This window comes from Chelmon rostratus, chromosome 5 (genome assembly GCF_017976325.1).
Source record: "Chelmon rostratus isolate fCheRos1 chromosome 5, fCheRos1.pri, whole genome shotgun sequence".
Taxonomy (NCBI): Eukaryota; Metazoa; Chordata; class Actinopteri; order Chaetodontiformes; family Chaetodontidae; genus Chelmon; species Chelmon rostratus.
The window spans coordinates 25,739,297-25,765,081 of record NC_055662.1 but is presented as its reverse complement, the minus strand read 5'-3'; the positions used below and the strand labels follow the sequence as shown (position 1 = coordinate 25,765,081).

At 44.9% G+C, this 25,785-nt stretch overlaps 1 protein-coding gene across 1 annotated transcript in view; it reads right to left on the bottom strand.

Moving 5' to 3' along the window:
• Positions 1-25,368, bottom strand: part of adgra2 (adhesion G protein-coupled receptor A2) — a 39,598-nt gene extending 14,230 nt beyond the window's left edge. Inside the window, exons 1-2 of the mRNA XM_041936735.1 lie at positions 24,383-25,368; positions 7,095-7,166 (exon numbers count right to left, since the gene is read on the bottom strand). Of these exons, the coding sequence (XP_041792669.1) occupies positions 7,095-7,166; positions 24,383-24,684 (374 nt within the window). The 5' untranslated portion in view covers positions 24,685-25,368. The remainder of the gene's footprint in view (positions 1-7,094; positions 7,167-24,382) is intronic.
• Between the last annotated feature and the right edge of the window lie 417 nt (positions 25,369-25,785).

Genomic DNA, 25,785 nt, shown 5'->3' with positions numbered 1-25,785 from the left:
GACTTGCCGGTGTGCCCTCTGTAGCAGGCGGCGCCCTCCCTGACAACAGCTTCACAGCTCAGTGGCCTTGACGCTGATGACAACAGCTGTCACCAAGCAAGAGGATCATAGCAGATACAAGAAACACTTCAAAGCCTCACGCTTGATGAGCATGGAAATATCCTGGATACAAAGGTTAGAAGTTGCAACTTGTAGCGATTACTCTTTCATTGTCTTCAGTAGCAGCATGTGTTTCTTCAAAAAGCTACATGATTGGTGGTGACACATCATTGTTATGACTATGGTCGTCCTCTTTGAGTTATGCTTTGTAACCCTAGGAGTGCTTTGCTTTATCCCCTTCGCCACATGTGGCCTGTGTGATTGGGCTGCGACAGACTCGAGCTCACTCCCAGTCCAGAAGGGGCCATTGTCTGCTGCCGCTGGGCCTAACACCAGCGGCTGCCATTAAGAATGTCTTTTTTTCCCTGAAAACTCCTCCTGATCAATGGGGCTGGTCCTCTGCCATTCTGAAGAGTCATTTCTCTGTTGGGTATATGGGATGAGCACCTGGGCCCCATGCAGACTGGAGAGGAGCGACGTGCTTGTAGGGCAGCAAGAGGGTAATAATGAAGACATGGCCTGTAAAAGCGCTCCAGACGTGGAGTGCTCCATTATCAGGAGCACAGCAGCAGGGACTAGAGTGCTCCACTGACATTGTTTAGGCCCTGGCCCCGGAGGGAGCTGGGAAAATGACTGAAACCAGGGAATGGCCACTCATTATCGCCAGACTGGAATCAAGAATTTCCTGTTCCTGGAATTTTTTAATGGAAAGACGTGGCATCAGAGGGTCAATATCTAGACTCTAATTGTATTTATCTCCTGATGCAAAGCAATACAAGCAACTGCCTGAAGACAGAAACAAATATTATACGTCTATGGAGGGATTCAAGGTATGTTGGAAAAAAAGGGGGGGGGGGGGTAACTGGCACTTTAGTTCCTGAAAGAGGTCAGTGGAGACCATTTTTGTGCCGCGTGTCATTTCCTGTCTGGTTGGTGTGTCTCGCTTAGACACACCAACCAGAGCTCGTTTATTTTTACAGTTTCCTTTTCTCCTTTTTTTACTAGCTAGCTTTCCCCTGTAGGGAGGGGCAGGTGGGTTAGGGGATTCAGCACTGAAAGTCCCTGTGTATGGCCCCGCAGACCCCACCTCCCTACTCCTCAACGCACTTGCTCACAATGGGGGCTCTGTAACACAGGCCCCAAACGCACTCCTGCCTTCCCCCCAAAACAGGAAACCGGGATCTGCCGAGCTCTTGTTTTTCTGCTAATTTCCTGCTTTGCTGCCCCTTCCCCAGATTATTTTCTTTATTTTTTTTCTGGTTCCTCTCAGATTGGACGTACGTAATCAACTTTTTCGGCCGTGTTCTTCTGGAAGCCAATTGCTTTGGTGCCGCCATGAAGCTACGGGGACAGATAGACGTTTTCTGGTATATTTATAAAACAGATGTATTTTGGGTTGCTATTGGAGAAATACTTGAGATATTTCAGTTCAAACCTGGACAATCACCACTTGATCATCCTCTGTATTAATGTACTATGTACAAATAAGGCCCTCAGCCTTGCTCCTGACGATAGTAACATAAACTACAAATCCAACTGCAGGATGCACAGAAATAGCAGTATACACTTTTATTTGAAGTGTAAAATTTCCTAAGTTGATTATATGTTTCTATAGTCTGCAGCAAGAAGAGCTGGAGATCATTCTGCCAAGGAAAACTCCAGAATCATGGACTGTTATTGACTTCAGTTCTGGCTTGTGGAGCGAGGGGGGGCGATGCCTGTTTTGGCAGCTTTGTTAATTTTCATGAGCTCTACCGGCGTACGCAGCAATCAGAAACAATGAAAGTTTGTGGTTTATGGTTTCAGTGGGACACACAGTAGATCATAATATTTGTCTGTCAGATTAATGATCATGTAAAGTCAAATGTTGAGAGAAAAGGTGGTGACATGACAGATCCTACTAATATTTATGAAACGATATTGCTGCAGTTTGATTCTGTCAAACTGAGTTATTCAATCCGAAGCACAGGAACAATGCGCTCTTCATAGCTGCAAAGGAAACAGGGGCAAACACCTCTCATTCAAATGATCAATGAAAAGTGAGACTCATGTCCGTGAGTGGATTTTCAGCCGGTAGGTGGACTACAGCATGTAGAGAGTGGGAAGGGGGAGGAACAGCGAGAGAGCTGGGAGAGGGGAGATGCAAAAATAAAGCAGAAAAGGAACACAAACGGAAGTGGGGGGAAGCAAGTCCAGAGAAAGCTCAAGTTCCTCTGGAGGAAAATGCCATTGAAACCATATCAAGTTTGCCGTATGAGTGAGCGAGAGAGAGTTACTGGCATATAAAGCGTACAATTTGGTAATGGGCTTATGAGGGGGCTCGCTCGCTGTTTCAATAAACCCCCAGAGCCATGACTGAGCTAGGCTTGCAATACAAACACACCCCGTTCCTTCAGTTTATCTGAAAGACACATCTGGAGTCTATCAACTCCAGCAGCACCCCCCTTTCGGTTTCCACACTCCAGCACGCTTAACCCCTTCCTCACCCGCTCCACCCCTTAATGTCATGCACTCTCATTAGGTGACTGTTGTCTAACCGGGGGCCACTCGATGGCGTGTGCGGCCAAACACGCCAACACAAATGTTCATTTTTCTGCGAGGGAGAAAAGAGGCTCCCATGTGCAACCTCCACAGCTGGCCTGGTCTCTTCAGAGCGGTGGGCTGGTACAATCTGAACCTTGTCTTACCCAGACCGGTCTAGACAGAAGGGCTTCTTGCCATGTCCGCACATTCTCCACTGTTTTTACATGCTATACTGCTGCCCACCTCTGCTTTGTTCCCACTCATTAAGCTAATTTGCTTAGCCTGTGTGGAAATAACGTTAATCTCCCACGAAGAAAAACAGCCTCAGATTTATATAAGGCAAACTGCAGCGAGTGTGCTTTGCCTCATTCCCTCCCTCCGTCTCCCTCTCCTTCCCTCTCTCTTCAGCCACCATACCATCTTTAGCCATCTCGGCTCCGCTTCCCCTGTGTCAGATGGTAAAGTTGTTTAAGTTGGACTACTTCCTAACCCCAGCTGCTCAGAATGGCAGAGGCGATTTCAAGGTCGGTTCCAGTGAGGCTCAAGCGAAGACTGAGTGGCCTGTCTCCCCGTTTTGGAAAACAGATACTATCAAGTCTAATGAATTGGCCTGAGCCAATTCTTGACCCAGATGTTGATAATAGTGTATATGTTTTCTATCATGCAGACATTTTCCTAAACACAGCCAACATCTGCACATTCTTATGCACTGTGTGACTTATTGGTCACAGGTTTCAGCGCAAACTTCCCTTAATTCTTGTTGCTCTACGGGCACAAATCACAAGCAACTCCTTATTTCCTGCTCTTGAATGAAGTTATTATAAGTCAACAGGAAGTTTTTGAATCTTGCATGACATTTCTTGTGCATACTCTTAGTTCGACAAAAGTAAAAGTACAGTCATGTCAGGTACTGTTGGGATAATTTCAGACTCTCTTGCTGACAAAATCTATCATGCCGCCAACACCTTGAGCCTCTAACCAGTCCTAACCACAAGCCTCACTCCTGCCTTTCAGACCTGTCCACTGCAAGCGCCCTGCTGCTCCCTCATCCATCATCATCATTGCCCTCTGGTCTCCCTCTCTGCTCCCTGCTCCCTCTCTCCCTGTAGGGTGAACAGACCTGGTAATGAGGGCCCCTTGTGCCCTGTCTGTCCTGTGTCCCATGGTGCAGTGGGGCCCAGTTGGACAAGAGCCAGACTGCCTCGGCCCTCATTGCTCATTATTCTCATTACCTCGCCTCAAATCAGAGCAGGACAGGCTGCTGGGATCTGTCCGCAACTCATAAAGGTCCCGGCTCGTTAGTGGGGCTGCCAGCGTCAGCTCTCATCAGAAGGGTGTGCACAGAGGTGGAGGTACTCAAATAGGTACACAAGTACAGTATCGAAGGCCTGATGGTGTGCATGACTGTGACTTATTTTGCATATAGCAAGCACCGCCGAAGAAGCCAGGTATGATTCAGCTGGCGTTTCATCACAAAAGCTGGAAAAAAATGCGGTATTCCAAGATCCAAATGTAGCTGTTGGAAGGCAAGCCTATTTAAAAGAGCTGCAAAAACACAGTAGTCCAGTAAGAGGGCAAAAACAAACAAGGCTAAATTGCTCCTCTGCACTTGGGTGGTTTGGCAGGTTATGAAGGCAATAGTGGCTTTGAGGAGGTTTGTCCCAATGAAAGGCTAACTGTGTAGATTGCTGCACTGTCTGGCCCAGGCCTGGAGGAGGGTAGCCTGCCCTGGAGCTGTACTCTCCAGCTAACAGCAGCACATCAGACTGCATTCAGCTCTCAGTAGGTGTGAGTGTGTTAGTGTGACTGTGCGTCTGCAAAGAGAGTTAGTAGACTCATTTGAAATGACTGGACAGGGATCCAGGGTGCCCATACTAGGAAACACACTTACTGGAGTCACAACAGAGATGGACCGAGAGTGAGAGTGTGTGTGTGCAGTCAGGGAACAGGCCGTGTTTATCCCTGTCATGTAGGGGAAGAGATGCAGTGTAATTCCCTGATGTGTGTTTACTCAGCCCTAGTGGGCTGGCCTTTGATTACAGCACTGACCACATAATATGAGTAACTGTTCACTACTGCTCCAAATGACAAGCACATGTCGACGACACACTGGAAACAATGAGAGGACGTGAAGAGCGATGGCGGGCTGAAGAGACAAAACAAAACTCACAGAGCGAACACGAAGCAAACAGAGAGGAAAACTCACGTCCAGGCTCTTACTGTAAACTCACTGCTGTTTTCATCCCTTCAGATCCTTCCATCACTGCTACGGTGAATTTCAATGTGGCATTTTTCACATCAGACAGCAATTTTACCATGAGCTCAGATGTAATTATAAGCTGTGCAGTGCTCAATTAAAGGTTGAAGACGTCAGAGTGAGTGAGCAGACCTCCACCGCTGTGTGTCAGAGAGCCAGCAGAGGTTGAGGCAGAGGAGTGAAATGAGGCCTGCATGATTTACGTTATGTCCTCTCCTTACGCCAGACGCCCACATCTCCCTCTGTGTGTTATTTTAACTGCCTGTTCTGTGTCTTTCTCCCAGGTCTTTTAGCTACGAGCCTCCAGGAAAGCTCCACCCTGCTGCCCCCTGCTAGTTTTATCACTGCTCCAGCTACAAGGCCCAGTTAGCGGGCAAGCTCAGGTTACACGACCCACCGACTCTACGGCGCTACAGGGAACCTTGTCCGCACTTAGAAAAACAAGCAACATCAGCTCATTTTACATCAAACACTTTACGCCACAAAGCTGCTTTGGCTTTACTATCAATTTTTTCCCCCCAAGTAGTATTAGTCACAGGATTTTGGTTTACTGTCTTCCTGTCAACAGCTTTATCAGCGTCGTTGGTGCACGACAGTTGAGGTGAGAACTGAGAACTTGGCCTTGGAGGTATTCACCCATGGCGTTCACATGCCAGACATGAAAACAGCAATTTGGCAAACTTGGCTTTTGTTCTCGACCGGCATGTCTGGTGTGAGCTCCAACAGGTAGCTACTAACAAGCTACCAACTGCGGCAAATTACCATATTTTTCTTACTTTTGACGTTTCTGAGACGTTTCATGGGTGGCAACTCTGAGTGGCATGTGGAACTAATAACCTTTCAACATACCCATCCCCCCTTACAGCAAAATAAGTGCGTCTGCCAGACTACAGTATCCAGACCGAAGCGCCTCCATGTGTGTTGTTAGCTACCAGGACGCTATAAAGCTTTACTGGGATGCTCTGTAAAACTGTACACCTTCGGGTGGGAAACACATGCTGGATGTAATTCTCACATCAGAGTATCCAAGCAGTGGTAGCCTGTAGCTGCTAACTCCCAGGCTCAACTGTGATGAATGTAAAGATATGAGCCACACTGTATGTTTACCTGCACGCTGCCAGCAGTCTCACCTATGTTGTCAAATGGAGCTAAAATACTGTAGTCTGAGCAATCTTCTTTGTTTGGACTTGCCTGTAACATCAGCAAAGATGCAAACACAATGCTAACATGCTGATGCTAAGCATGTTTATCACATAAGCATGCTAACATGACATTCTGACATTCTCACCTGATGATTGCTCTAGATGAAAAGTTAGGAGATCACCTGCGCATGTGCCCCTTGAATCGGATTGTGGGTTGCCAGGTTGTGGTGACGCATGGGTTGAAGCTGTATGTAGCATAGTGTGTGGATTGTGTGTGTAGATTGTGTTTCATAGATGATCTGGCAACTTTGGTGATGCCGGACAAACGTATATGGATCTGTTTATGGCAATTATTCATAATAAAGTTTGAGGACCATGAAATTTAGATGGCCTTGAAATACTGGAAAAATCCAGGAGAAAATGGAAGCGGTGGCAGGTATGCAGATTTCATGGCAATCCATCTAATAGTTGTTGAGACATTACCAAAACAGTTGGATACAGCAATGCTGCTTGCATGGCTAAAAAGTAGTGGTAATGCAAAATGCTACTCTGATAAGCCCCAGTTCTCACTTTGTTTCCCTTCCTGTTGTCACCAGAGGTGCCATTCATTTATATTTCCCCTGAATCATCCTGTCTATCATCCGTCTCACACCCCATTCAGGGAGATTACGATGCTACTAAGGAGGGCTAGACTGTCTGTGAACCTCAGGCGAAGCTGCCAACACATACCTCCTCCCAGAGATCTCCCTTATCTTGTCTTGTGGAGTGAGGCTTACCTGATAATGAAGAACTGAAGTGTAATTATGTGAACTTTTCAACATAACTAAACTCTGTGATAGCCAGTTTGAGTCTATCATCCTCCCTGCTGGACAGAAGCCCGTGATTGGATAGAAGCGCACAGAGCTGCTCAGATCTCACTGATACTGTCTGTATTTCTTTGCAAAGGCCTTGAAGCAAGCTAAAATAACAGCTCACACATGGATGCATGAGCTATATCTCATGTTCACAAAAAAACATGACATTATAGATTCTGCAGGAGTGAAATATTCTTAGATAAACAGCAGGCTACTCACAGTTTCTCCAAAGCAGAAAGTCCAAAGAAGGATCCATTTCTCAGAACTCGGATTTTGTTGTGGCTCAGTATCCTGTAAAAAAGGAAACATCATGGTATTGTTAGAAGTATTAGAGAATAAACTGAGTCATACCTTATGATGCTAAACTCAAATATGCTAAATTACTCTCTTGGACAACAGCTTCACTGCTAAGCGAGAGTTCAGGTTTAACCAAACACACAGTGAAGGGGTCACGAGAGGAAGATGAGAGCCATGTGAAATGTCCACTCGGTGCTGCAGACACACAAGACTAGCCTGACTAGAGACATTAACTTAAGATGTTTCCAATTAATGCTAAAGACAGAATAGGACATCAAGATTAGGAGGGAAGCTGTAATCTTGATAATCATTTCGCATACATTTTTTACATCAAAAGGATGTCTTTCCACATCAAACGAACGGCGGCACAGGCCATGTTAATTAGCCCTTTCCCTACTGGCAAATCATTTGGCTTATAGGACTCTTATCAGACCAGAGGCCCACGGGACACACTGGCAGTGAGCTTGAGATTGATTTCTCTGACAGGGGATTACGGGAAATGGATATTTACGGTAATCACTTTAGGTTTAGGCCAGTTAGGAGAGTGTGACTTTTCGGGAAATACGCTTATTCTCTTTCTTGCAGAGAGTTAGATGAGAAGCTTGATACAAACGCTCACTTTGTACTCTAAATATAACGCTATATTATATTGGTTGGGATTTTTCTGGGCTGCACCCTTTGGGCACTTAGTGTGTCGTTCCCAAACACTAACAGCACGCAGGTGAGGTCGGGACTTTATAGAAAGATCGCTTCCAGGTGCAGCACATAGCCAGGAGGAAGCTACTTAACCTCCCTGAAACTCTTGTCTTTGCTGACGCTTGTCTCCTTGCTGCAGTGATGTGAGGTGTGCATACACTGTGACATCACTGCTGGGTGTGGTCAGAGGTGAAACAGGCGACCCAAATCTCACTTCTTAATGGGTACGTGTTGAGAAAATAGCATCCATCCCTGTGTTTGAAGCCTTGTGGATAGTTGTTCCAACCCAGTCTCCTGCAAAATATGTTCAAACCATATACTGATGTGCCAAGTGCTCGCCTAGATTACGTTCATTAGCGATGTTTGTTTCAAATTCAGGAAGCGTGAGGCTCTTACAGCGCACAGAAATTTAAAGCAGGAGGTTGAAGGTGGATGTTTGAGCCTAGAGTCTGGGGTTTGCTTTGTGCATCCCATGTGTTGTTAAGTTTAGGCCACTAAAGCACTTGGGAAATGTGAGGGAAAGATTGTGGTTTTGCTTATATTGAAAAAGCCAGTGCATCCTGTCTCGAGCCTCAAGTGAATGTTGACTTTTTCAAGCTTCGACCGAGACCAAGATCCCCTTTGCTATTGCGACTGCCCACGTCCCCTCAGCAGGAGCTCAGGGTACAGCAGGGGCCCTGCTCTGGCGACAGCCCGGCATCATTAACACGCCCTTCAGTTTCACATCATCCTCGCCCCTGCCACATGGTGCTTAATGGGCTGTTTGCGACATTAAGTGTGTTCTTAATCAAGAGAGCGGGGCTGTGTGAGCGCCTTTAAAAGTGGGAGCGGACTGTGAACAGTCTGAGAGATTTACAGATTCAGCAGCAGCAGTCAGCCCCCCTGTTTCCTGCCACATCAATAAAAACACTGCCTTCAGCTCTGCACCTTCCAACTCACTTAATGACCAGATTTAATCATCCAGTCTTGGTACACAGGGACAAACCAGCCTGACTCACTTCTTCACTTTGGTAGCTTTACTGAGGATGTTTCTCTCCATTCAAGGAGAAAACAAAAAGCCAACATGGAAAGTAAATCATCTTCTGGTTCAGGCACCTCAGTCAATGTCGTCCTACAATTACCTACCTAAGAGAACACCAGAGATGTATTTCCAAACTGAGCTGCAATCGAGAGACGAGGGCTGCTCCACTGATAATGACTATAATACTGAAACCGAGGCCTCGCTGTCTGTTTTACATGACATCTAAACCAAACTGATCTGTACTTCGCTGTGAAAATGTGGTGTATCAGTAGAATTACTATCACAGAAACCACATTCAAAGCTGAAGCCTGAGAAATTGAAATCATCCCAGATCAGAGTTTTATTTCTAGCTTTGAGGGGGGAAAAAAACAAACAAAAAAACATGTCATGTTCACAATTCCACGCTGAATTGTTGAAATCAATCAAAATTATTACGACAAGACATCTTCAGAGAGGATGCTCGACGAGAGCGGCGTCAGTCCTCAGCCTGTGTTTGAACCTATGACTCTTGAACCTTAAGGACTCTCACTTGACTTTGGGCACAGTATCTCTCCTATAACTGGATGCAGGCCCGAGATGAAAGCTACAGAAGATCCGGAACTGCCTGAATAATTCAATACAGATAGGAGAGGAGAAAGTCACATCTGGCAAAGAAGCAAGCCATTTAATTCAACACAGACAGTTTAGATACAAATAGTTCCTTTTTAACTAAGCTTACTCTGCAGAAAAAAACTGCAGCAGGGCAGGGCACATTTTTGGTTTTGGTGTTCTTGAACGTGCAGGTGTGCAGAAGTCTTTAGCGTGCTGCTTCTATGGGAACAAAAAAAACCTAGTTATGACATGATTTGGAAAGCCTCCTTCTTAAAGCCTGTACAGATGTGTTTATTTGTGTGTTGTGTGTGTGCATGCGTGCATGTTTGGAAAAAGATGAAATTCACATGTGGCATCCTATCACAATAACCCTCATTTGTCTCAAGTTAGGACACGTTATTTCAATTAGGTCGCTACTCTGTACACCAGGACTTGAAAGCTGACTTTCACAAATAAACAAAGGCCACAAAATGAGCTAACTGAAACCCTCCCACAGACAACAAAAGATTTCCAGGAACGCAGGGGAGTTGCAGAGGCTGGTCACTACTGTATAATCCCCAAAGCCTGATGTTTGGAGCACAGTTGTAGTGAAGGACATTGTTCTTTCATAAACAATACAGAGAGTACAACTCTGAGAAAGAGAGAGAGGCAGAACTCTGTAAACAGACAGAAATAGTCGGCGTTCCCATCAGGCTAAACAGGAAACCCAGCCAATTAGCTGTTTATTCAGAACCCGGTTCCAGAGGTCAGGGGTTGCAGAGAGAGCACTTCCTGGACAGCCAACAGACAGATGGAGCAGTGTCCGGAGGCAGGTGACACATAAGACTGCATCACTTCATCACTGGAGTACACAGAGGTTAACAGAGTTTCACAAGCAAAGAAGATGAGTAGCTTCTTAATCGTAGGAGTCCACGCTACTCAAAGGCCTAAAGTCTGCTCGGTTTTAATGCCTAAACTGTACACGAGCGGCGTAAGCGACAGATCAGATGGCAGATTGAGTTAATCTGCTTTCAAGAGCAAGAAGCTGTGTGCTGCATGGCACGACTGCGATAACTCATTCCAGACTATCTCTCATTCACTTAACCCTTTCAGACCACAAAGGCCTCGGAGAAATCGAACGGGCTAATTGAATCCATCTAATCTACGCAAGGAAAAAAACAGGGCCGCATGTCAGGCTCCAGGATCCCATCCACCCATTTCATCTAATTCATTTACATGGAGATCAAATAGCGGGGGGTCATATGAAAAGAGCCAGGTCAAACAGAAGCACAGACACCAGACCTTCTCTTGTGTGGTGTACTCATCGTGGAGGGGTTAAACAGGGTCAGGAAAACCACAGTAGACATGGAGAGCACATGTATACTCCACCACCTCTCTTCATGTTCTGCACTGTTTTCTATTATCTACGAGTCCGAAATCAAAATGAACACATATGAATCCTTTCTTTCACATCACACCAGTGTTGCTGAATGGTGACAAACCCGAACCTGTTATAGAATCATCATTTTATGGTTGAAAACGATCCAGTGCTAAAGGAAAGCTTAATCACATCTTTGCAGGGTGCAGCAGGGAAAAAACACTTAAAAATACTTGAAAGCATTTGCTTGATTGCACTAATTAGTCGAATTTAGTTAATGGCATTGATCATTTCTGAATAAATTCACGTCTCTGTTCCTCCTTATGTTCAGCCCAATACAGGTAATCCGGCACAGTGAAGGGGTCACAAGACAAAGATGTACATGTTTACAAATGTTGGGGCACAATTGCAATGTTTTGCAACTATGGAATAAAGTCATCTTTTAATATGACAAATATCTTATTAATGGATGAAAATTCGCCCCATCGCCTTGTCCCATGCTGGCAGAACTTTGTCCAAACGAATACACTGTTGTCAATGCAAACTTGAACAAAGTGCAGCGAGTGTGGATTCACAGAAACATTCTGCAACAACTCCATTGTTCTTGCGGCCATTTCAAGTCGTTATTTACAAAATAAAAAGTATGACTACGACGAGTGTGCTTGATGTGCCACAGCTCAGCGTTGGCTCAGAGTTTCCCTGGTGTGTGACAGAGTGTGAAAAAGTAAAGACCAATACAAAGAGTCTTGTCTAGTAAACCGCAGCAGCTCCTCCCTGCACCGTGCCACTCACTTTGTTGGTTTGCTCAATTTGCTTCCTAAAGCCACAAAGCCTTTGAGGGCCACACAGGGGCATGACAGCATGTCGCAAATCGTATTTGCTCACTGATTTACTTCCGCTCTCCCCCCGACCCGTAACTGGAAGGCAGTCTCACTGTTACACACTGCCTGATGTGTGTGCGTGTGTACCTGTGTGTATTCTAAACTGGAACTATCTGTCAAAAGCAGCATGTTTCCTACAGCTGCTTTTGGTTTTGGGGTCATTGTCAAGCAATCATTTCAATGAGGAATCATCTCTGTGGTGGAGCTGGGAAGGCCCGCTGTGTGGTGTACGGCACCAACACAGGGAGCAGCTGAACAGAGTCCTTTCAGCTCCCCACATCGCAACCTGGTGCAGAGAGACAGCGAGGGAAAACACATCCTTCTTTCTCCCGTCCCAACCACAGGTATACTGCTATAAACCCCAACACAACAGGAAGTCCTGTTTGCAGTTGAATACCACTGAAGGTTTGGTGTCAATGTCTTTGCACCCTTCATACTGTCTCCCTATGAGACACATTTTGTTTTTTATAAGTGGGAACTATATACAGGAAATGCTCCATCCTGGTTTGGCATTTAGTCCCGGACATGAATGAGATGCATTTGAGCAAAAAGTGCTGATTCCAGCTGGCCCCTGTTGCCTTCTAAATATTTAAGTATCCTGGACACTGAGCTCTGTGTAGCTGCAGGCCTCTGCTGCAAACCACAAACACAATAAGAGTCTAAGGAGGGATTTATATTTAATAAGAATTCATCTGCAGGCTAAGCTGCGTGCTCTCATTACCTATGTATTACTCCTTGCAATCTCAGAATAATAGCGATCTTTCATTTTGAATATGGAGCATTTTGCCAGCAGCCAACCTGAGCTGCTGCAGTGAGGCTGCACGTTGGTCACTGGTGAAACAGCATGAAGACACGAGTTCTGATGAGACGCTCCACCTCCTGTCCCACCCCAAGCGTTGATCTCGCACTCCAAGGCCAACAGAGACAGAGAGACGCAGGTCCAACGTAATAAAGAGAGTCAAAACAAGCCGACGGGGCCACTGTGTAAACATCATTTAACTCTGGATAGGTCTCTTACCCTCGAGGACCACAGGCGAGGTGAAAGACAAGAACCCTTGAAAGAGATTGGTAACGTGCCATAAATCCAGACCTAATTCAGAGACCAATGGGAGCCAGATAATGAGAGTGATTTTCAATGAGAGTCTCAGAGCGTCATTATTGAATTAAGCCCGGTTTAATTAGCGTGCTGACTTGATGGACACGCTGGTCTGTGTCACAGCAGTACTTAAGTTCATATAAATAAAAAATAATAATTTAGCCTTGAGGGATTTTTCCTTCGAGGTAATTAAATTCTGCTGAAAGCAATACGATTATCCACTTTTTACACTAACAGCACAGCATTTTGTGAGCACTTTAACTGTGTACGTTACAGCTGTGAACATTCTATACAAAACCAGCAGTGTTTTTTTTTATTTTTTTTTACTGCATTTTCCCTCTTTGCTTTCCATTTGAGCAGCTTCTACTTGCCAGAGTTGCATTTCTAGTATATTGGCAGGCCACAGAGAGCTAAGTGGACATGGCAGCATTTCTCTTTATATACCCATCACACACATTGCACTCGCAGTAACGAGGACAGACGCAGTGGATCAACAAAATGTGGCGGTTGGATCAAAAGATGAAAAAACGAAGGATTAAAAACGTGTATTACTTAATTTAGCTGTTACAGGGTTTTCCGAGGCTGCTGACTTCATCCAAAAGCGAGGTCTACTACTGCAGATCAAACCTAGCAAAGAAAAAAACTGTGTTGAAGCGCAGTTTTCTTCAGTGAGACGGGATGATATGATCATACCTGTGTTACCTGACACGTTCAAAAACTGATGGCCTCAGTTCCTTTGAGTTAAAGGAATAGTTTCACATTTTGGTAAAATTGACTTATTCACATTCTGTCGAGAGCCAGATAAGAAGAAAAACACCAAATATGGATCAAATATGATCAATCAAAAAATCACAAATTAATTTTACACTTTACAGATTTAATAAATGAGGTACACCATGTTAATTAGTGAGCTTTAGAGGTGCTGGTGGGTGGATTTGTTACCTTTGGACAGAGCCAGACTAGCTGTTCCCTGTGTTTCCAGTCCTGCTGGCTGGTGTATCAAACTTTTCTCTCAGCCAGGAAGCAAATAGGCAGAATTTCCAAATTATTGCACCACAGATTTAATGATTTGCTTCATTAGGACATTTTTGCTAATGGCAGGTAAGTTCTCAGCCTCAGGACGAGATATTCACTCTCTCAGTGGGTTAAACAAATAAATGTTTCTAAAAAATTTGACTCTGTCATTTGTGACATATTTGACCCGTCTGCAGGTAAACCAGCTCCAAAATGAACAAATTCATGTATCCTGCATTATGAAGTGTGTTCATGTTGAGGTAAGAGATCAACTGTAAGAGACAGCAGACGAACACTTTTGTCACATGTGTACATTAACACACACACACACACACACACACACACAAACACACACAAAATCACAGACATAACCGCTTGCTGGGTTGGGGCTCCTGCAGCGACAAACCTGCAGCAGTAATTGGTGTGGACCTTCATTAGTGGCTGACAATTCTCAGTCATGACATGTCACAGGATGTGTGTGTGTGTGTGTGTGTGTGTGTGTTACCATCATTTAATCATTCTTTTCAGTATTCATTATTGTGTTAATGTTGATGTTTTAAAGTCGATGCAGGGCAGCTTTCCAAGCAAGGATGAAAAAAAGATTAAACTAAAGGCACAGGCTATTATGGTGCATTTATTTTCTGTGTATTTCCTGCTTCTCCAACATTTCTAATCCACTACCACTGAACGTCTCTTTTCTTGATGAAAGTTGGTGGCCTGTGTGAGACAACGATGGAAGTCCAGTATTTTATCGTTCTGTCCCGTTAGCCAAGTGTCCTGACTCCTGATAGCAGTTTTTCACATATTTCCGCGGCGTTTCTGTATCTGGCAGCTCCTGTATGTCATCCAAAGGCAAGAAGTAATCTGCAGTTTAATTTAGATGGAAGATAACATGTTTTGAATAAAGTGTTTAATTTAGTCTCCGATGTCTGAGGTTTGGCCAGACTAAGTGTGGCTTTTTTTTGTGTGTTTATAGTTTTGGGAAAGTAAATTGTCATTTCAGGAAATGTGTGTAAGCGGGCTGTGGAAAAAAATAAAACTGTAAAAATTTCATGTTGGCCAGGCTGTGTCACCCAACCCCATATAATGAATATGGTGCAGATGGTTTGATTATGCTTGGATTGTATATTATAGATTTGCTACTGTGCTGGCTGTGCGTGACATGATAAATCAGACTTCTTATCATTCATTTTATGGTATAAAATGATCCAACTCAATGACATTTACGGCGACTGTTTGCACATGTGTGATTGTTGACAGTTGCTATTTATGTCAGGCTTCAAGCATCCAGCATCAGTTGAGCCCAACCCTCATCTCTGTCTCTCTCTGGCTAATGGATCCTTCTGCAGAGACAAGAAGATGAAGGTTGCGGGAGGAGGAATGAAAGAGAGTAAAAGCAGAGGGATCTCTCAGACTGGGAGATGGCTGTGTCATCTTTGTTGCAGTAAGTACTTTAGAAGAGGCCTCCAGACCACGCCGACTATTCAGCGCTCGGGTTCGTCCAAATAGCTTAACCCTTTCGTCGTAAAAAGACGGAGAGCCACCTAAGCTAGCGGTCCCAGCAGCCCCTTGCACCCTGAGCCCGTCCTCAGAGAGTCACGGCACTGAGTGCAACAGAAGACTAAATGCCCTCGAGCACAACAGGCACTTTAGCGGCAAATGCATGTCAAGATGTGAATGTGCCCATTGTGCCCGACCCACCAGAGGGCTTGTAGCAGCCACCAGGGAACGCTGCCAAGCTACGAGGCCCATTTGCCGCCTGTCATGGAAAGGAGCATCCATGTAATTGCATGCAAAATATTTTTTGTGAAATCATTCTGCGAAGCCCGATTGAGTAATTCAGTCATCAGACAGGGAGAGGAGGCCGAGAGAAGCCACATCAAGGGGTGGAACAGATTCTTGTCATAGATGTTAAAGCGACAAATAAATGAGCTGTACGATTTATAGTATGTAGAGAATCTTGCATTACTTAGCGTTATTATCATACTTTCCTGCCTTGAGGCTCGATACGGGGAGTGAGCTCCTGCATTTGATATGTGCAACCACTTATTATAGAGTATACTGCATTGTGCTTGGGTTACCAGGCTGGGCCATGGAGTAAGGCTTTGTGGTTTGTGGCTGTGTGTGTGTGTCGATTTAGATGCACAAGTGTGTGACCTATCAGATTTATTTATACGGAAAGTGTGTATGTTTAACTCAATGTGTGCGTGTGCGTGTGTGTGTGCGCGCATAAGTGGTCCAAAAGCTACTAGTCTAAAATTAAAATCTGGGTTTTTGAAATGTCTCTAATTAGAGAGGGGCGGACTGAAGCCTATTTTGAGAGCTGTGGCCATGCACGCCCTTCCCATATGTGTGTGCACAGGCAAACAGACTACCACACACACAATACCCACTCCGGAGAGGAAGGTCCCCCACTTGAAGCCGGTCTTATTAGACAATTCATCGAGTTTTGCGCACAGGAACCGTCCATGAAGTGTGTTCCTTGTCCCGTCTGTACACAATTTACTGAAGCTGGACAACCAGTGAACTTTAAAGACGTAAACAAGTAGCTGCTATGAAAATTAACAGCCAGAGAACACAAGCTGAAATACCGCCGCCTTACTGTAAAGCTGCAATAAATTATTGCAATATTTAGAGTCAAAGACAAGTCAAGACAAACCAAATTGGAAAGTTTATGGCTGCAGAGCAGGAACACAATAGTCAGTTTAATCACCGTCTAAAGTGTTTTTACACTTTTAATGAGGCAATTTAGTGAATTTAGCCTTTTCAGACAGTGAGAGGAATGTGGTGTATGCCTGGCTAACATTGTCTCATTGTTCTGTCTCATAACCAGCCTCTGTTTTCTGCTGCTGAGCAAAGACTGCTGGGAAATTAGGCTGCTTTTACAAAAGGTCGGCTAAAATCTCTCTGCCCCAGATACTCTCACCGTATCTTTAGAGGCGTCTGTGAGAAGGTTGTGCTTTCGATTTGCAGTGTTTTTTTAAAAAATCTGTGTGACTGCAGAGAATCACAGCCAGTGTTCACACTCCGGTACTAATAACTGCTAATCAATCGGTTTAGAGACCAGAATTTAGCAGAATTTGCTCAAATACTCATGAGGCATGCTTCCAATTGATTTGATTTCAGCTGAAGGGACACACACTCTCACTGCATCTTTAAACAGTTGTTCACTCCATCAACAAAGATTTTAATAAAAACTTATTGCTTTGTTTCCCAACAGGCTGCGTCCCCTTGATCGAGGCTGTAAACACACTCATATTTGCAGGAGGAGCAAAGGATAAAAGAAGTGAAGTGACAGATTTTTAATATCTTGTGGTTCTATGTTACAGTAACAGCATACTCAACATCAAAATGGTTTGGCGAGATGATGAAGCTGTTGTCAGTTGGGGAACATGTCATTAGATAATTAAGAAAAAGCAGCCGCAGTCTATATTGATAAATACTAAAATTAGACATATGAGTGTGTGTGTGTTTGGGTTGTAAAAAAAAGTCTGAGAAGAATTTATTTGCTTTGAAATCTGGCAGCTAATGTGAAACTAGCAGCTAATACAGCAGCTTATACAGTTAGCTTAGCATGAAGACTAGAAACAGAGGGAGACAGCCAGCCTGGATCTGTCTAAAGATAAAAATACATCTTAGTTAGTAACGTCTCCTTTGTTTAGCAAATACACAAACCAAAATGTAAAAACATTAAGACAGAGCCAGGCTAGCTGTTTCCAGGCTTTATGCTGAGCTAAGCTAACTGTCTCCTGGCCCATATTTAACTGACTTATATAAGAGTGGTATTGATTTTCTCATCTCCCAAAATGTCAAAATATGTCCCGCATAGAGTCAAAATGAAACCAAGGCTTCCGGGTTCTGTTCCAGAAAGAAGAAAACCTCATTCAACGTCCCGTTTCCTTTCATAACAACAAAAATAACGAACAAGCCAGCCTCGGAACAGAGTCTTTCTCAACCGTATGTAGTGTGGTTCACTCCATATGTGATGACAGCATGTTTATAAAAAACAATTTGATACCAGTCAACTCAGTATTTCTGTTTTTATGTGCCTTCAACAAACAACATTTCCCAGAAGCCCTTAACCAGGGGCACCAAAAGCAACTGACTGCCGTGCTCAGATTATGAAAAATAATCTGACATATTTAAAAAGCATTTTGACCTCACAAAAAATAAAACAGCACCAACAGTGATTTAGATCATAACTCTTTTCTATACTTTTGACATTTATGTATTTCATGAGTGAGCTGAGGGGTCGCTGTTAGCTGTCTGTAAGGTTTTAAAATGTTTAGACAGCAGAGATTGCAGCTAAAAAGATGGACATGTACAACATGTATAATGATCTAAGGTTGCAGGTTGCAGCGCTGGTAGATTTTAATGGGGGTTTTAGCTATTTGTATGTTGAAAAAATAAATCTAAAGTCTTCAAGTGCTGAAGAGGAGATCAAATCATTGTAAAGTATGGACTATAAACTCCAGGAACTTGGTTCATTTTTTCAAACAGACTGATTAAAGAAATGCTGAATGAGAAACTGCATTATAAAAAAGCTAACCTGGACGTTAAGACCTCAGATCTCAACAGCTTCGATCAGTCAGCTCAGCAGCCTGAACTTTTTTTAATGAAAAGGCTGAAATCCAGGAGATGACTGCACTATTGTCACGGATTACTTCTCAAGAGAAAGCATATCAGAACACACACACACACACACACACACACACACACGCACACACACACTGAAGCCACAGGCATTCCCACTATAGACACCCATTATCTCCATCTGTAGCCATGTGTTGTCGACCCAGAGCAGGAACTTTGGGGGCCGCTGTGGTCGGACACAGGGAGAGGGAAGTTAGCACTGGCAAAGAAAAGCCAAAGTCAGGCATTTTTGGAGTAAGATAAGACGAGAGCGGCGTGAAAGGAAAAACTAAAATAACAAAAAGCCACTCGGGGGTATGAGATTACTACGACAACACGTCGCTCTGTTTCTGCCAGGTTTGGAAATATCGCAGCCTTTTAATCAACAAACACGACGAGGTGATAAGTGAAATTCACATTCATCATGCAAGCGGGCGGGTAGCTACAGTGCAGCACAGTAGGTGTGTGGAGGTGTCCCGCCGCGGCCCTGTTACCTTGACCCGCGGGGGCACAATAAAAGCCGGGGGCCTGTGTGGCACTGGCAGGTGCCGCAGCAGAGTATAAAGCCCCTGGTATCCAGTGTCAGGCCTTTGTTTGCTTTTTTGATTTATTGCTGACCACTGCCCCACCTAACATGTGCGGAGGAGAGCCCACTCCCCCTCCTCTCAACACCTTTCCTCACATAAATAAACCCAATCGCTGCAGGAATGCCGGGGGTCCGGCGCTCTCCCTGCTGTTGGAATTCTCCCTGCTGATAAGATGACTGTTTATGATGCTTCGTCGACACACTCCCGTCTCAACACGCACTGACTCACAGACCCAACATAAACCACCGACACATCTGCCGGCCCTTCGGTTTCCGTCCACACGTGGGCCACAAGCAAGAGGCCGACGATGTGACTCAGAAGATAAAACGGTGATTAAAGGGATTCATGCTGTAACCAATCGATGATACTGTTGAGGTGAGTCGCAGTTAACGATAACAGACTGCGCGATGGTCGGCTAAATGGAACCAAAATTGGATAGCGAGAAGCCAGACAAATGTGGGTTAGGCATTAAAACGAGGCATTCAAAGATGGCGTTAGCTCGTCTTAAATAAGCACATTCGACCTCTAAACCTTTCTGATTGGTTAAACTTTGACAATGACAAGACAAGATAAAGTGTAGCTACATTGGTAGTGCTGGAAAAACGACTCAAATCTTTTACTTGTGTAGAAAAAGGAGTCCTGCATTCAAAATCTTACTCAAATAAAAGCATGCTACTGAAGCCCTAGCATCAACATATACTTTAAGTACCAAAAGTAAAAGTACTCATTTTGCAGAGTGGCTTGTTTTAGAATAGAACAAATCAGAGTATTGTATCATTATTATTATTATTGTTATTATTGTTATTATTATTGATGTATGAATGTGTGTTAGCTGGAGCTCATTTTAATATCTTATATACCACTGCGTGGCTTAATCTATATATATATCTTATACATCACGTTATTCATTGATTTTATTTTGTATTAATAATCTGAATCTACAAATTAACTAACTTTGCCAAATAAATGTAATGCAGTAAAAAAAAACATTATTGGCTTTCAGAATTGAGTGGTATAAAGTGTAAAGTCGCATAAAATGGAAAATGCCAGTAAAGTACAAGTACCTCAAATCTGTAAAGAGCAGTACTTGAGTAAATGTACTTTACTAGATTCAAACACTATACTATGTCGATGCTTTAAAAACATTCTCAGGAATCATTTTGTTGTTTGAGGTTCCCAAATACACAAAATGAGAATACTGATGCTAATAATGTTCGTCTGGTAAATATATAAAGCTTCTGGCAGGAGCCGGTTAGCTTAGCTTAGCCTGGAAAAAGGGGGAAACAGCTGGCCTGGCTTTGTCCGAAGGTGACAAACTGCATCTGTAATCACCTTTAAAGCTCATTAATGAACACTTTATATCTCATTTATTTAATCTGTAAAAAAAAAATCTACAAAAAAAAAGTCAGACTATTGTTTTAATTAAGAAACATGGAAAAGAAAATTAGCAGTAAGTTAACAGTAAATGATTGTGTGCAGAAAACCACTGTTGCACTGCTGAGTTATTGAATTGTGGTGAAACATCACTGAAGCTATTTCAGTCTGCAGAGAGCGATGCAGCAGAGTTAACTGCCTGTCTCATGACATTAATGCTTAGCTGCACGACAGCAAAATGCAAATGAGAGCTTCCAATAAATAAAAAAATCTTTAAAATGTCTTCAAATTATGACCAACACAAGAGAATGACAAAATTTGGTTAAGGGAATAGTTTGACATTTTCTGAAATATGGTCCCTTTCATCCTTGATGACAGTTGATAAAAGGAACGCTCTCTGTTCATTCAATACTAGCTTAGCTTAGCATAGCATGAAGAGTTGAAACATGGAAAAATTCAGACAAACAGACAAGCTATAATGTGTTGATTAATGAGGTTTTGAGGGCAGATTTTGTTAAGTTTGGACAGAGCAGGCTAGCAGTCCAACTTTTTCCTGTATTTATGCTAAGCTATGCTAACAGGCTGCTAGCTGCAGCCTCATATCTAGTGTAGAGATATGGCAGTGGCATCAATCTTCTCATCTGACTCTGGGAAAGAAAGCGAATAATTGCATCAACCGCTGCTTTAAAGAGCAGCTTTAAAGCTGGAACTACGATGCAGCCATCGCCGAGCCTCCCCAGTATAAACTGGAACTTTCACAGCTGCTCATTTACAGCTGTGACCCTCACTGATAAAAATATTACTGCCCTCGTTGGAATATTTTTATCCACCACCCTGACTGCCAGCCAGCAACGCTGACATACTGGGCTCGGGTGCAACCACGCTGGGAGCGACTGCCTTGCGCTGCAGCTGTCTTGGGTGAGGGGGCACGAGGCCAAGGGCGGGCATGCTGACCCCCCACCCTGAGCATCTGTGCCCACTCATTCAGGCTGGCACCCGCTGAGCCAAAGCCATCAGTCACCGACGATGACAACGAAGTACGCCGAGGGAGGAGGACGGTTTCGACTTGGGTAAAAACCACAAGCTATGAAACACCAGCGCGTTCGCACATAGACTGCCACTGTACATTCCCTTCATTTGTCTGCTCTCCATTAAAACATTAAAACAAACACAGCTGCCGCCACACAGAGCTGAGAAACGAGTTATTGCTCCATGTGTTTTGGGGCTATAGGCTGAGCGTCTACGATATGCATCCATCCGCAGGCGCTGAAATAGCTGAAGTTCCTCTTTCGCACAGAAAACACTGATAATAATAGAGACGTGGGGCAATGCTTCATGAAGTGAAGCTATGCCGCTGCACTGAGGAGCCCTGCCTCCTCCTCGTCCTCCTCCCTCTCACCCCAGTGTCGAAGATCTGTTAGTCAGGGGCTGGGGAGTTTTCAGTCTCCAGGGGCACATCCCTCTGAACCGCCTGCCAAGCTTCTCCTCTCCCTCCTCCATCCTCTCTCTTCCTTTGTTCCCCTCGTTCCCCTCGTCCCACTTCTTCGACTCCTCGCGTTCATCTCTCCCCTCCGCTTCAGCCTCTTTTCAACTTCCACCATTTATTCCTGATTTTGCCTTAAAAAACGGCGCTTTTCTTTTTTTTTTGCCCTCTCGCTCTTATCTGTTTCCCCCTCTCTACCCTTCCGCTCCTCTTCCTCTCCCAGTGATCCAGCTCCTTTGCAGCCGTGCATAATTAGGCCTAAACACAAGCCTGCGCAGGCTCACATCTGGAAGGAGTTTGGACATGGCAGTTTCCTACCAAGACGACTAAATATTTAGGTTGAGAGTTACTGCGTGTGGATGAACTCATGATAGAGGGGGTGGGAAGGGAGGAGAAATTGGGAGCTGGAGATGAAGAAAAAGAGGGAAAGTGGAACAGAAGACTGGCGCTTATGGCATAAGGCTGAGAATATGATGATGCATCATTAAACCGATGATAAGTGTGAGTTTCTAGAAATGGTGCAGTGCATAATCTGACACACAGTAATGTAATCAAAGCGTAGCCCAGGCACTGATGGGCCAAAGGAGGAGGTGATAATACTGGGGCGACTGGTTGCTCATTTATGGCTGGCAGGAACAACAAACAGCCAGCTAATAGTTTTAATAAACAAATCTCCATTGGGATTTCCCATGAGGCCGAGGGGCCTCAGCTGGAATGTTCACAAGGGCCAGCTGTTGTGCATTACACGTAGCAGCCGGCCCCGGAAGCCCTGGGCCTGGTGTCCTCCAGCCCTTGCCTGCTCAGCACGGAGGAGAGCATTCCTCCAGACCGCCCCGGGAGAGAGGGCCGGCTGTCAGGCCGTCCGATGTGGGGAGGGACTGAGGTGGCGTAGGGCACGGGGAAAGCTCCCCTGCTGCACCTGGGATACTGTCTGCAGTCTCTGAGCGGGTTGAGGAATGTCAGGAATAACACGAATATCAACACAGCTCCTCACATTCCACATCTGGAGCTAATGTCATGAGCAACGACGGGAGCATGGCCGCTTGAGGAGCTCAACGAAGCTCCGGGAAAATGAACTTTCCAGACACCAGCAGCTCCCAGCGAAGGTAAAGGTAGAACGGTGCATTGCGGGTGGATTTGTTTGCTCCCTCGTTCACAGCCTCATGCTCTCGCTGGACGTCTGCACAAAAACAACTCAACCAAAACTAGTAGATGCCGGGATGGAAGATTATCTTCAATCACCTCGACCACTGCCACCCAAGCCTCTTTTTTTTTCCTCTCTGCTTTCCAGCAATGTGTTCCCCAGATGTTTATTCCGCCTCTATTAAGCAAGAAACATAAGGCCATATAAATGGACTGCTGGCTAGGTTATGCTCTCCTGGGGCGTAAATCCTCTTACTTTACCTCATATGCTCGCTGCAGCGGGGCAACTGAACATGTTTTTTTTTTTACTGTGCCCATATGCAGCTCGCTTTTCTCCCACTGGGTCAGAGTACGCAGACAGTAACAAACTGTGGGAACGAGCGATGTCTTCAGAAAGTCTGAGCAGCTGTGAAGAAAGTGCTGCCTTACAACTGAGCAGAAACACCACCCAAAAAATGTGTCACTGACAGATTGGTGGTCCATCCATCACCAGAGATAGTGTGTTTTGGCCCGTGATGTGGCCCTTTCAAGTTTTGTCCAAATAGACCAAATGAATAACTGCTTCCTAATTAAAAAATATGACACTAAGCCCAGAATCATTGCGGCCCAGTTCTCACCAAATGGTTTTGGTGTTCTTTAATACGAAATAGTCAGAATTTGTTTCTGCTTATTCTAGTTTTGCACGGCCAAGTCAGCTGGACCATATGCACAGGGTGGAGGTGGGGGAGGGAGAAGGAGAAAGCTGAACTCAGAGCTGCCTGGCTGGGTCACAGTCAAATTTAAAGTGACAGGGTTGTGTCAGAGGCAGGGCCAGATGATGGCTACAGTCAGCCTGCCCTCTCACTGATCTTCCTAATGCTTTACAGAGCCCTCCACTACAGAGTTAAACTAGATCAAGATGTAAACTCCTGACCTAATAGGCCTTATTACTGCAGCAAGTCCTCAATACAGTTAAACCTAAGGTCATGGGTACAGAGTCATGGGTGTGTGGGCCTGATTGGAGCACTGTGCCGTCATGTTGTCGTATGCATGTATTTGATGCAAAATACACCATCAAATCTAAACATTGATCTGGTAAATCTTGTGTTGCCACATGGAAACATTGGGGATCCTCAGACAGTTGTAGTTCACACTTACTGCAACTGTGGCCAAAGCTGTGCCAGCGTGAAATGCAGCATGCTTGGTTTTCTTGAATCTTTATGGGATATTATAGGAAGTATAATGTGAGCGTGTGATTTCACCACTTCCAGAGACACAGCCTGCGCATCAGCAGGGTCATCACATATATCATTAGTTCAGAGGTAACAGTAAACTTGTCAGACTATTCCAACTCACAGAGAAACGGTCCTGTTGGGCAGCAGGCTGCCATCCGGAGGCTCACTCAGCTCCTCCTTGCTGCAGCTGACCCTTCTCCCTACAGCCTGGACGCCGTGCGCCTTGGACCGCTCGTCCGTGCAGCTGCAGCCGCTGGTGGAGGCCAGCAACCCGGGACAAGCCTGGGAGAGCCTCGGCTCGGAGGCGGACAGCAGGAGCAGCATCAGTACCAGACGCCCCGGCAGCAGAGGGATGCCAACGCCGGGCGCAAACATTGTCCTACGGCTGGATCTCACCTCAGCTGCACCCCCGCCTCCAGTCATCCCATATCTCCACCATGAAGCTTCCAAGGGGTGTAAGGAGGGCGAGAGGGAACAAAATGATCTCTCAAGTCTTGAATGAATGGCCGCTCAACAATGGACACGCATCATCCGGTTATTTCAGAAATACTCAGCACTGATTCTCCAAGAGTGTCCCGTTATGTCATGGCAGCCCGGGCGCACGGCTCCCTTTGCTCCAAAAAGTTAATACATTGACGGGATGTGTGAGTCCATCCAAACGTCTCCAACACCCACAAAACCGGCGCAGTATCCCGTCTTAAAAGTTGGAGCTCGTTTTAATTACCTTCAGAGATTTACATCACTTTTAGGACACTTGGGAGTGTCCACAGTACCGTTATCTCCCTCTCCAAAAGTTAAATCCAGCGGTTGACGAGATTCACGACTGAGCAGTCAGCCAGAGCCACACTGTCATCTATAAGAAGTAAAGAAATAAGTATTTTCTCAAACTTTTGTCAGTTGTTTCGCTGCTCTTAAAAGTTTTCCTCCGTGTTTGTCGCCGATCCCGGAGCTCTCCGCAGACTTCTCTAAGCCTGAGATTCATTTAACCCGGGAGAAATTCTGTTATTTCGGACGCGAAGTGAGCTGGTCTGGATCGGCTCCTGTGTAATTCCCAAAATCTAGCGGTTTTGCCTGCTTGCCTCTGTCACACTCAAGCTCACTTACTAACTACCCCAAGTGCGCCCATTCCGTCTCCGTCTGCGCTCTGGTCCCCGCGGTCCTAGCGCATCCAGCCCGCCCGAGAGAGCCAGAGAGGAGGGTTCACATGTGACCGGGGGCAAGCCCACCTGAGCTCACCTTCATCAGACGTCATGACGAGGTCCACAGGGCTTTTTCATGTGCTGCAGTTGGTCTAATGTTTTCTGATGTGGCAGAAAAACAGAAAAAATACATTAAGTTTGTTGCAGACTGTTTTTGCAGCAACAGTTCAAATCTCAAAGTTTAAAGATCTTTTCTGAATTTTTTGCATCTCTTCTTTTGGGTTTAATTCACATTTGCATTGCAAGTGCATTGATGACAAATCATTACGCATCCTTAGAGGGTCTTTTAAGAGAAATGTTGATAGTATTATGGTGTAAATGGGAA